Source organism: Mustelus asterias, chromosome 14, assembly GCF_964213995.1.
Source record: "Mustelus asterias chromosome 14, sMusAst1.hap1.1, whole genome shotgun sequence".
Taxonomy (NCBI): Eukaryota; Metazoa; Chordata; class Chondrichthyes; order Carcharhiniformes; family Triakidae; genus Mustelus; species Mustelus asterias.
The window spans coordinates 56,420,809-56,433,594 of record NC_135814.1 but is presented as its reverse complement, the minus strand read 5'-3'; the positions used below and the strand labels follow the sequence as shown (position 1 = coordinate 56,433,594).

At 40.7% G+C, this 12,786-nt stretch overlaps 1 protein-coding gene across 1 annotated transcript in view; it reads left to right on the top strand.

The window, feature by feature from the left end:
• Positions 1-8,784: 8,784 nt before the first annotated feature.
• LOC144504051 (N-chimaerin) overlaps positions 8,785-12,786 on the top strand; it is a 40,840-nt gene continuing 36,838 nt past the window's right edge. Inside the window, exon 1 of the mRNA XM_078229214.1 lies at positions 8,785-9,027. Coding sequence (XP_078085340.1) covers positions 8,785-9,027 — 243 coding nt within the window. The remainder of the gene's footprint in view (positions 9,028-12,786) is intronic.

Here is a 12,786-nt window from a genome sequence, read left to right as displayed (position 1 = left end):
TTGGCCCCATTCCACTTTTTTCCACCTTTTTTAACACTTACATGCCTACAGAAGACTTTTGGATTTCCTTTTATGTTAACTGCCAGTCTCTTCTTATACTCTCGCTTTACTTTTTTAAAAATTCAACTTCCCTCTGAACTTCTATATTGAGCCTGGTTTTAATTGTATTATCCATCTGAAGGCTTCCTGACGCAGTATGTAGATAGACCAACAAGAGGCGAGGCCACATTGGATTTGGTACTGGGTAATGAACCAGGCCAGGTGTTAGATTTGGAGGTAGGTGAGCACTTTGGTGACAGTGACCACAATTCGATTTACGTTTACTTTAGCAATGGAAAAGGATAGGTATATACCAAAGGGCAAGAGTTATAGCTGGGGGAAAGGAAATTATGATGCGATTAGGCGAGATTTAGCTGGCATAGGTTGGGGAAGGAAACTGCAGGGGATGGGCACAATTGTAATGTGGAACTTGTTCAAGGAACAGCTACTACTCATCCTTGATAAATATGTACCTGTCAGGCAGGGAGGAAGCAGACGTGTGAGGGAACCGTGGTTTACTAAGGAGGTTGAATCTCTTGTGAAGAGGAAGAAGGAGACTTATGTTAAGATGAGACGTGAAGGCTCAGTTAGGGCGCTTGAGAGTTACAAGTTAGCCAGGAAGGACCTAAAGAAAGAGTTAAGAAGAGCCAGGAGGGGACATGAGAAGTCTTTGGCAGGTAGAATCAAGGAAAACCCTAAAGCTTTCTATAGGTATGTCAGGAGTAAAAGAATGACTAGGGTAAGATTAGGGCCAGTCAAGGACAGGAGTGGCAAGTTGTGCGTGGAGTCTGAAGAGATAGGAGAGGCACTAAATGAATATTTTTTGTCAGTATTCACACTGGAGAGGGACAGTGTTGTTCAGGGGAGTGCCGAGATGCAGGCTGTTGGACTGGATGGGATTGATGTTCATAAGGAGGAGGTGTTAGCAATTCTGAAAAGGGTAAAAATAGATAAGTCCCCTGGGCCGGATGGGATTTATCCTAGGATTCTCTGGGAGGCTAGAGAGGAGATTGCAGAGCCTTTGGCTTTGATCTTTGTGTCGTCATTGTCTACAGGAACAGTGCCAGAAGACTGGAGGATAGCAAATGTTGTCCCCTTGTTCAAGAAGGGGAGTAGGGACAACCCTGGTAATTATAGACCGGTGAGCCTTACTTCTGTTGTGGGCAAAGTATTGGAAAGGATTATAAGAGATAGGACTTATAATCACCTAGAAAGGAATAATTTGATTAGGGATAGTCAGCACGGTTTTGTGAAGGGTAGGTCGTGCCTCACAAACCTTATTGAGTTCTTTGAGAAGGTGACCAAAGAGGTGGATGAGGGTAAAGTGGTTGATGTGGTGTATATGGAGTTCAGCAAAGCGTTTGATAAGGTTCCCCATGGTAAGCTTTTGCAGAAAATACGGACACATGGGATTGAGGGTGATTTAGTGGTTTGGATCAGGAATTGGCTAGCTGTAAGAAAACAAAGGGTGGTGGTTGATGGGAAATATTCATCCTGGAGTTCAGTTACTAGTGGTGTACCGCAAGGATCTGTTTTGGGGCCACTGCTGTTTGTCATTTTTATTAATGACTTGGATGAGGGCGTGGAAGGATGGATTAGTAAATTTGCAGATGACACTAAAGTCGGTGGAGTTGTAGACAGTGCGGAGGGAAGTGGCAGGTTACAGAGGGACATAGATAAGCTGCAGAGCTGGGCTGAGAGGTGGCAAATGGAGTTTAATGCGGAAAAATGTGAGGTGATTCACTTTGGAAGGAGTAACAGGAATACAGAGTACTGGGCTAATGGTAAGATACTTGGTAGTGTGGATGAACAGAGGGATCTGGGTGTCCATGTGCATAGATCCCTGAAAGTTGGCACCCAGGTTGATAGGGTTGTTAAGAAGGCGTACGGTGTGTTAGCTTTTATTGGTAGAGGGATTGAGTTTCGGAGCCAGGAGGTCATGCTGCAACTGTACAAAACTCTGGTGCGGCCGCATTTGGAGTATTGCGTACAGTTCTGGTCGCCGTATTATAGGAAAGATGTGGAAGTGTTGGAAAGGGTGCAGAGGAGATTTACCAGGATGTTGCCTGGTATGGTGGGAAAATCGTATGAGGAAAGGCTGAGGGGCTTGAGGTTGTTTTCGTTAGAGAGAAGAAGGTTAAGAGGTGACTTAATAGAGGCATACAAGATGATCAGAGGATTCGATAGGGTGGATAATGAGAGCCTTTTTCCTCGGATGGTGATGGCTAGCACGAGGGGACATAGCTTTAAATTGAGGGGTGAGAGATATAGGACAGATGTTAGAGGTAGGTTCTTTACTCAGAGAGTAGTAAGGGCGAGGAATGCCCTGCCTGCAGCATTGGTGGACTCGTCAACGTTGAGAGCGTTCAAGTGGTTATTGGATAAACATATGGATGATATTGGAATAGTGTAGATTAGAGGGGCTTTAGATTGGTACCACTGGTCAGCGCAACATCGAGGGCCGAAGGGCCTGTACTGCGCTGTAATGTTCTATGTTCTATATGTCATACACCCCCTTTTTCTGCTTCATCTTGGTTTCTGGATTTGTTTGTCCTATCTTTCACCTTCATGGAATAGACCTTGACTATACACAAGCTGTCTCCTCTTTAAAGACAACCACTGTTCTGTTATAGTTTAACCTACCAATCTTAGATTCCAGTTTATTCTCACCCCATTGAAGTTGATCCTTCCCCCAAGCAATTATTCTTACTCTGGATTGTGCCTTGTAACTTTCAGTAGCCAATCTAAATATTATGATACTATGATCACTGTCCCCTAAATGTACCCTACTGTTACTTGATCCACTTGACCCATCTCATTCCTCAGAATCAGATTCAGCAATACTTCCTTCCTTATTAAAAAAGTGAGTCAAGAACCTGGGCTTCACCAAGGAGCCTGTCATCTTGTTGCAGTCACAGCTGGAATCTAGAACCATGATATGGACAGCATTGCCTGTAGCTGTCAAGGTCACCATAGGTTGTAACTTCTAAGGTACATGAATGTCCAGGATTCAATAGGTGATTTCAACGATAATTTGTTGTGTACTGCTGTACAGGATAGTTGCTAAGGATCTCTATGCTAGGGGGAACACATACATCATGGTCTGGACAGAATTAATCAGAACAGGTGAACATAAGACTTCCTCAGGTTCCAAGGTGCCATTAATTAACTGTAGCCACTTTACTTACGTGCTTCCTGTGATCAGCCTGACATATTTCCTAATGGAAGGGGATAGAACTCACTGAATGAAAACTTGTTTGGCAGCACATTATACAAGTCTGTGAACAGTTTCCTGGAAGCAGTCAGGATCCATTCATCCTACACTAATCACCTTAGCTACCTTTATTCCAACCAGGCCCTGAGGTTACAGACTTGCTACTTGGTAACAAGGAATATTACTTCTGGATGTGGCTTATAACTTCTGTCAGAAACTGGGGCATAGTCTCAGAACTGAACAATAAGAGCCATGCTACCTTCAGAAATATAATTGAGTAGACCATCTGCATATGCAAACATATCTTTCCAATACCCCCAGTCTTGTCATTCTTATAATAGCAATTTTCATTACCATCATCTGATTGCTTTCCTGCAGTCCACCATCATGGGACTTTCCTTCATTTACCTCTCAGTATCAACATCCATACCAAATCCAGAACAAAACTTTACTCCCAACAACTCATTTCTTAATTTATTAAATTAAAAATCAACCTTATGCAAGCCTTTAGTGCCTGCCTAATGTATTTTTTTAAAGTATTCTAATGTTCCGATAAAATGTATGCCTATTAGCTACAGCTTGGAAGGCTGAGGAGCTTCCATTGAGGACACTTCAATAGCCAAGGTGAGTGACATCGAGCAACTTTGCATACTGAGGGCTCAGTTATCAATTTCAGCTGAGATGAACCAGCACAATCTGATCCAGGTGGTTGTCTGATATCAATAAGAGCACTGACATCTCCAACTCCGCAAAAGAACAAGTTACAGGAGTGATGTGACTCTTGAAACTACTATCAATGCTGTATCTCAGCATTAGTTTAGTCGTAGTGTGAGCTGCCATGAAAACTGTTGGATTTATCACAAGGCACTTCACCTTATGGGCAGCACTTTGATGATCATGGAATTGACGACATGCTCCATTTTGGTCAGAATGGTTTCTACGTCTGTGCAAAACCTCAAGACAGGTTGGAACTGGACTCCTCCATGCTCACAGGCATTATGCTTGTGAGGCTTTAAATGAGATTGGAAGATTCGCTGAGCTTTATCTGGAGGGAAGAAACTCAGACTCATCTCTCACTGTGAAAATCAGTTATAGAGTCATAGAGCTTTATAGCATGGAAACAGGCCCTTTGGCCCAACTTGTCCATGCCACCCTTTTTTTTTAACCACTAAGCTAGTCCCAGTTGCCCGTGTTTGGCCCATATCCCTCTATACTCATCTTACCCATGTAACTCTGAATACTTTTTAAAAGACAAAATTGTACCTGCCTCTACTATGAACTCTGGCAGCTTGTTCCAGACACTCACCTCCCTCTGTGTGAAAAAATTGCCTCTCTGGACCCTTTTGTATCTCTCCCCTCTCACCTTAAACCTATGCCCTCTAGTTTTAGACTCCCTACCTTTGGGAAAATATGTTGACTATCTCGCTGATCTATGCCCCTCGTTATTTTATAGATCTCTATAAGATCACCCCTAAGCCTCCTACGCTCCAGGGAAAAAAGTCCCAGTCTATCCAACCTCTCCTTATAACTCAAACCATCAAGTCCCAGTAGCATCCTAGTAAATCTAGTTTGGAGCGTAGAAGTTATTCAGCTGAGAAAGAAAAAGAAAGGAAACAAGCTCTCTGGAGCTAAGATAAAGGCAAAATACTGCGGATGCTGGAATCGGAAACAAAAATAGTCAGAACATCCTGACTCAAAATGTTGGCTCTATTCTCTCTCCAGAGATGCTGTGAGACCTGCTGCTATTTCCAACATTTTCTGTTAAGGGACAGACAGATAAGTGTGGACAAAGATTTTTAGTTACTTTAAATGTTAAATGGGAGATATTTTCTGTTGTTTCGAGTATAAGTTGCCTCCTAGAATAGTGTTTCATCAATGTTGTTTTTAGTTTATGCTACAGTAAAAGTCTTAAAATTTGAAATCTTATTATGCACTTCCTTTGGGAATTCAAGTTTCTTTTTAAATGTTATCAGTATCAATGCAGATTGTAACATTTGAAAGAGACAAAGGTTAGCTTTTACTTGGAAAGCAGAGCAGGTAGAGACCAGTAGTTGACTAAAGTAGCTGCAGTTTGAGATGCAGTGTGTGTAGGGTACAACTGAAGGTGGAAGAGAAAACAGGAGTATGGTGTGAAAAATCCCTGCGCATGAGCATCTCCACTGATGTCACTCACCACAGCAATGACTCATCCCCTGATCCTGATGTCCAACACGTTATCCTCCGGTTGATAAGAGTTTTTACAGACATGCTTGACTTCCCCCAGTTCTGCTTGCTACCTCATAATGTGTGACCTTCTCCTGCAAGAAAGAAGGGAATGAACTAATGACAGCCTGAGCTAGTGAGCTATTTTAATAATGTGCCTTTTATGACCAAACACTATGAATTCGAAAATGTGACTAAACGCATTGACGAAGGGAAAGCGGTAAATGTGGTTTATATGGATTTTAGCAAGGCGTTCGATAAGGTCCCCCATGCAAGGCTTCTAGAAAAAGTGAGAGGGCATGGGATCCAAGGGGCCGCTGCCCTGTGGATCCAGAACTGGCTTGTCCAAAGGAGGCAGAGAGTGAGTATAGATGGGTCTTTTTCTAAATGGAGGTTGGTCACCAGTGGTGTGCCCCAGGGATCTGTTCTGGGACCCTTGCGGTTTGTCATTTTCATAAATGACCTGGATGAGGAAGTGGAGGGATGGGTTGGTAAGTTTGCCAATGACACAAAGGTTGGTGGGGTTGTGGATCGTCTGGAGGGATGTCAGAAGTTACAGAGGGACATAGGATGTAAGACTGGGCGGAGAAGTGGCAGATGGACTTCGACCCAGATAAATGCGTAGTGGTCCATTTTGGCAGGTCAAATGGGATGAAGGAGTACAATATAAAGGGAAAGACTCTTAGTACTGTAGCGGATCAGAAGGACCTTGGGGTCCGAGTCCATAGGACTCTAAAATCGGCCCCGCAGGTGGAGGAGGTGGTTAAGAAGGCGTATGGTGTGCTGGCCTTTATCAATCGAGGGATTGAGTTTAGGAGTCCGGGGATAATGATGCAGCTATATAAGACCCTCGTCAGATCCCACTTGGAGTACTGTGCTCAGTTCTGGTCGCCTCATTACAGGAAGGATGTGGAAAAGATTGAAAGGGTGCAGCGGCAATTTACAAGGATGTTGCCTGGATTGAGTGGCATGCCTTATGAGGATGGGCTGAGGGAGCTCGGTCTTTTCTCCTTGGAGAGACGTAGGATGAGAGGAGACCTAATAGAGGTATATAAGATGTTGAGAGGCATAGATCGGGTGGACTCTCAGAGGCTTTTTCCCAGGGTGGAAATGTCTGCTACGAGAGGACACAGGTTTAAGGTGCTGGGGGGTAGGTACAGGGGAAATATTAGGGGGAAGTTTTTCACACAGAGGGTGGTGGGCGAGTGGAATCGGCTGTCGTCAGTGGTGGTGGAGGCAAACTCAATAGGGGCTTTTAAGAGACTCCTGGATGAGTACATGGGACATAATAGGATGGAGGGCTATAGGTAGGCCTAAAAGGTAGGGATATGTTCGGCACAACTTGTGGGGCCAAAGGGCCTGTTTTGTGCTGTAGTTTATCTCTGTTTCTATGTTGTGTGCAAGATGTGAGGTGAGGCAAAATGATGGTTCCACAGTGGTGAGAGTTGGAGGTACCGAATGTGTGATTAGGCGGTTGAGGAGATGGAGTGAACTGCACTAAATTGACTGGTAACTTTGACAATCACCTCTTCCTACATGCAGTGAAAGTGTTGCTTGGAAGGCTTCCTGTCCCTCGAAGGACACAGTTCCCCTCCTCCTGCTCACCCCTGGACCAGAGTCGCCGGTGCTCTGTTGGAAAACTTGGTTACCTTTTTTGGACACCAAGCAGACAGCCTACACTTTTCAGGCACCTATCTAATGCCTGGTAAATGCCTTAAAGAGGTGTTAGCTGTTTTTAAGTGATGTCAGGGATGCCTGATTTCAAGACCCCTCACCTACCACTCCTACCTAACAGGCACACAGTCAATAACAGTGTAAACAATAATACTGTATGCCTCAAACATGGTAATGAAGTCTCAGCACAATTTTAGCTTGTTCCTATGCCCACTTAAAGAAACATATGCAAAGCCTGTACTGGCCCCTGCATGTTTGTTTTCTGGGCACAATATTATTTCTACGCAATGGTCTTCAGAAATTGAAAAGTCATTTCGTTTTGAATATAAAGCTAAAATTATTTAAATCTCAAAAGCAGGTATCAATGCAAACTAACAAAGAAGCCTTTCAAGATAATTCAAGTTTCAACTGAAAATAGTTTATTTTATATTTTAATGTCATTTGATGCTCTTGATTACCATATCCACAATTGTATTAATTAATGTCTTAATACCTCACCAAAATGTATATTACAAAAAATGTAAGTTTATGATAAATGAAGTGTCACACAAACCAACTGCTTTCTAAAGATAAAGAGAAATGGAATATCTTAATCTTATTTGATTTGGTTATCAAAATGAGACATTTCTCTAATAACTAATCCTGTTTCTAGAGAAAAGCCCCCTGAGTATATTCCAGTTTGAAATGTGTAATACACTTCTAATTTGAATATATTCATGAATATGAGAAAAGAGACTAAATTGTGGTTCTATTTCATTTCTATTCGCAAGAAGCAATGATTTAGAATATTAAAGCTGATACAATTGTACTTGTAACTAAAAAGGTGTTTGACATTTAGATAAGAATACTTAAAATATTTTCTAACATTATTTAGGGGTGAATAAGAAAGAGGAAGTTACATACAAAATTGGTTACAAGATTCATTTAAACATGTGTTTTTGAAGATGCATGACTCATTCATTGCTCATTATTTTCCTACTGATCGTTGTTTTTTAATCTAACATGATGAAAGCGCACAGTCCTCAGGAACAATGGATCAGTGCCAGGGATTTGCTATTGGCTGGCTGATTTCTTAATATGACCTGACTAATCCACTGTGCCTGCTGAAACCCAGCCCCCACCCCTCCCCCACCCCACCAGATTAAGGTTGTCAGGAGCTTGGTCTCCGCAAACTGGTTGAAGGCACGAGTTGGAGCATCTTTAATTCAGGAGAGCATCCGAAAAGTGCAGGGAAAATGACCTTAACTGCAGACTAAAGCTGACCTACTCAGCTTTTAAGTATAGTTTGCAAATGAGTTGCTAAGTGGATGGGCTGACTTGAATATTTTATCTGTTGAAAGGATAATACTTAAAATAATATGCTTGTTTATATTTCAATTTACCTTTTATTTTGAAAGAAAATTAATGACGAATTCTGTTGTAAATCAAGATAATGAAAACATGACTCCTTTAAGTTGTCTTTTAAAAATTTTGCACATCGCATACAGTGATCCCTTTCAACAGAGCATAGTCTAGGTTTCTTCATTGATATAGTTTAAATTGTTTAAAATTTATTAGACTGTGAGCTGATTTGATAAAGAAAACCATTTTGCAGATTTTTAACCTCGGAAGTTATTAGTTCAGGTTGGCCATAAAAATTACAAAGTACAAGCAAAATGCCTTCTAAGGAATATTGGTCAGGTCGTAAACCTTATAAATTCCTAATTCGTGAACCTAAGCAAGGGAACCATCAACTGATAGCAGCTGTAGAAATGAGAATGGCACCCCAGAAAACATCCTCAACTCTCTGGCAACCACTAAAATTGTTTGCTTATTCACAGTTGACTTCACTTGTTCGAAGAGCCACTCTGAAGGAAAATGAACGGATTCCGAAATATGAAAAAGTACATAATTTTAAGGTAAGCAATTGCAATTAATATAAGTTAAAGAACAAATGTATACATTTTCAAATATATATAAATGCCAATTTACTTCGATATTTTGTTAAGAATTACCATTAGATGCTACAATTGTCTATTATGAAAATAAACTGGTTATTATCATGAGTTTGAGTTGGAATTTTTTTCCAATATTACAATGAAACAATTATTTAACTGAACTGTTTCACTCAAACTTTATTTATATTGTCATGTAGCAGTTAAATTTGTATCGTTATTCAAAAGAAGTTACTGCATATATTCTGTCTAGGAAAATTTGTTCAAACTTCAAACATAAAGTATCCACAAAATTAAACAATCAGGAACATAAACTAAGCAGCTTTCTCCCATTCAATGTTAAGAACAACACAATATTAGCCACAGTAAAACCTGCATTCTGTCAATTCTTTGGAAGAGTGCATTAGCTTTATGAAAATACTTATATATATATACATACACATATGATTCTCACTTAAAATCACAGCTAGACAACCATTAGACCTTTTTGATATGCGCTGCAGATAACCTGTCTCAAATCTCAGAGTTTGGGCTGTCTATACTGGTACTAACATCTGGCCTACATCATTATTTCTAGTGAAACCTTCCTTTACTAATGAGGTGATTGTGTTGAAAAGTGCAGAGCAGCTGGAGTACACAAAATTACTCTAGCTAGTAAAATATCCTATTTCCAGTATTCTCTTTTTAGCAACCTTCCTACCAGCTTATAAGTAGAAAATAGATATACGTCTTTTCATAGTATTGTATTCCTTTGCTAATGGAATTAATGTGAATAAATTCATGAGAAAATTGTATTATAATTCTATTTTTCTCTGTATACTGGCTTATGGTTATTGCTAAATTGCACTCTTAGTATAGCAGTAATGCATCTTGCACCTTAATCATTGATCACTTAAGACTATTTCTGAGTATTTATGCATATAGTTAGAAAATATTTACATGATTCATTACATCCTTGTTGCACTTTCCAAAAAACTGTTTTTCAGCTCTTGTGATTTTGTTGGAAAAAGGAACTGCTTTTGTTTGCACTATTCAGTAATTGTGTATTTTGTACTCAAGCTTTCTGATTTGATGAAACAAGTGCATTGTCAGTTTGTTTCGACCTGGGAGCCTCTGACAATTTGTTTTTCTAATGTTTAAAATAATCTTCATCAACTGATTCAGTTTACATGCTAAACTTCATTTGTACATGAAGGAGTTAATGCTATCCAAGTACAATTTGGTTGTCATAGCACATTTTCTCCAGAGATCAGAGTAAATGCTGCTTTATTTGATAAGAATGTGGCACAAAATTAATGTTGGTACCTAACATATTTAATATTATTCATGACCGTTTTTTCATAATGTACTTTGTATACAACCAAACAGTTAAACAGTTCATTCTTAATAATCTACTCAGATACATAACCATAAAGAAAAATTTTGCTTGTATTTCTGTGCAAAAATAGGTTGCAAATTGCTAAAATTGTCATTTTTATTTTTTGTTTACATACTCCATATATTAAAACAGTTTCAGAAAAAGAAATTTCAATCATACAAATGAAGTTCCGATTGATTTGTGTCAATGTACTCCAGGTGCTTTACTAACTGCATGTCTGATTTAAAAGCGATTGTCTAACATGTGCTTTTATTTTGAATTTCTGGAAAATGGTTTAATTAAAATATCCCGTTCTGGTCTTGAGTATCGAAAAATGCTAATACTATTGCAGTAGCATCACTGATAGTTGCCATAGTAACTCACCTCCACTCAATTAGCCACCTACAGACACTGCTCTCTATTTCATGTATTACATAAGATATATGATTACTAACCATCGCTCCCTGACATTCAATGGCATTACCCCCACTGAAACCACCACTATCAACATCTTGGGGATTGCCATGGACCAGAAACTTAACTGCCATATAAATACTGTGGCTACAGCTTGGGTTAGAGGCTGGAAATTCGGCAGCGAATAACTCACCTGCTCACTCCCAAATCCTGTCCACCATCTACAAGGCACAAGTCAGGAGTGTGATGGAATACTTTCCACTTGCGTGTAGCTCCAACAAAACTCCAGACGCTTGACATCATGCAGAAATGGTGGTAGACAATTAAATAACTAACAGGAGGAGGAAGCCCCATAGATACCTCCATCTTCACATCAATGCAACATACAAGGCTGAAGCATTTGCAATCACTATTGGCCTGAAATGCCAGATGGATGATCCATCTTAGCCTCCACCTGAGATCCCCATCATTATAGATGCTAGTCTTCAGCCAATTCGATTCAGTCCATGTGATATCAAGAAATGGATGAAGGCAATGGATAATGCAAAGGCTTTGAACCCTGACAACATTCCAGCAACATTATATAAGATTTATGCTCCAGAACTAGCTGCATCTGTAGCCAAGTTGTTCCAGTTTCGCTACAGCACTGGCATCAACCCAGCCATGTGGAAAATGGTATCAGTGTCCTGTATACAAAAAGCAGGACAAATCCAACCCAGCAAATTACAGCCCCATCAGTCTACTTTCAATCATCAGCGAGTTGATGGTAGGTATCGTCAACAGTGCTATCAAGCAGCACTTACTCAGCAATAACCTGCTCAGATTGGGTTCCGCCAGGACCACTCAGCTCCTGACCTTATGCCTTGGTCTAAACACAGACAAAAGAACTGAACTCAAAAGTTGAGATGAGAGTGACTGATCTTGACATCAAGGCAGCATTTGACCAAGTGTGGTATCAAGGAATCCTACCAAAACTGAAGTCAATGGGAATCTCTACTGGTTGGAGTAATACCTAGCACAAAGGAAGCTGGCTGTAGTTGTTGGAGGTCAATCATCTTATTCTCAGGACATTGTTGCAGAGATTCCTCAGAGTAGTGTCCTAGACCTATTGCTTATCAATAACTGTCCCTCCATCGTTCGGCCAGAAGTGGGGATGTCCATAGATGATTGCACAATGTTCAGCACCATGCACTACTTCTCAGACATTGAAGCAGTCCAATTCCATATGCAGAAAGACCTGAACAACATTCATGCTTGGGCTTATAAGTGACAGGAACCATTAGACCCATACAAGTGCCAGACAATGACCATCTCCAACAAGAGACCTAGTTCAGGGAAATGAGCTCGGTCAGGTCGTCAAAGTTTCGGTAGGGGAACATGTGGCAAATAGTGACCACAACTTTGTTAACTTTAGGATAGTAATGGACAAGGATGAGTGCTATCCTACGGGCAGGGTGCTAAATTGGGGGAAGGCTAACTATAGCCGGATTAGGCAGGAATTGGGGGACGTCGATTGGGAGAGGATGTTCGAGGGTAAGTCAATGTCTGGCATGTGGGAGTCTTTTAAGGAACAATTGATAAGGCTGCAGAATAGGCATGTGCCTGTAAAAAGGAAAGATAGGAAAGGTAGGATTCGAGAGCCATGGATAACCAGGGAAATTGAGGATCTGATTAAAATGAAAGGGGAGACGTACGTTAAGTCCAGGCAACTGAAAACAGATGGAGCTCTGGAGGAATACAGAGAGACGAGGAAAGAACTCAAACGGGGAGTTAGAAGGGCAAAAAGAGGTCACGAGATGTTCTTGGCAGGCAGGATTAAGGAGAATCCTAAGGCATTCTATTCATACGGTAGGAACAAAAGAGTTATCAGTGAGAAAATCAGACCTCTCAGGGACAAAGGAGGGGAATTATGCTTAAAACCCAAGAGAATAGGGGAGATCCTAAATGAATAC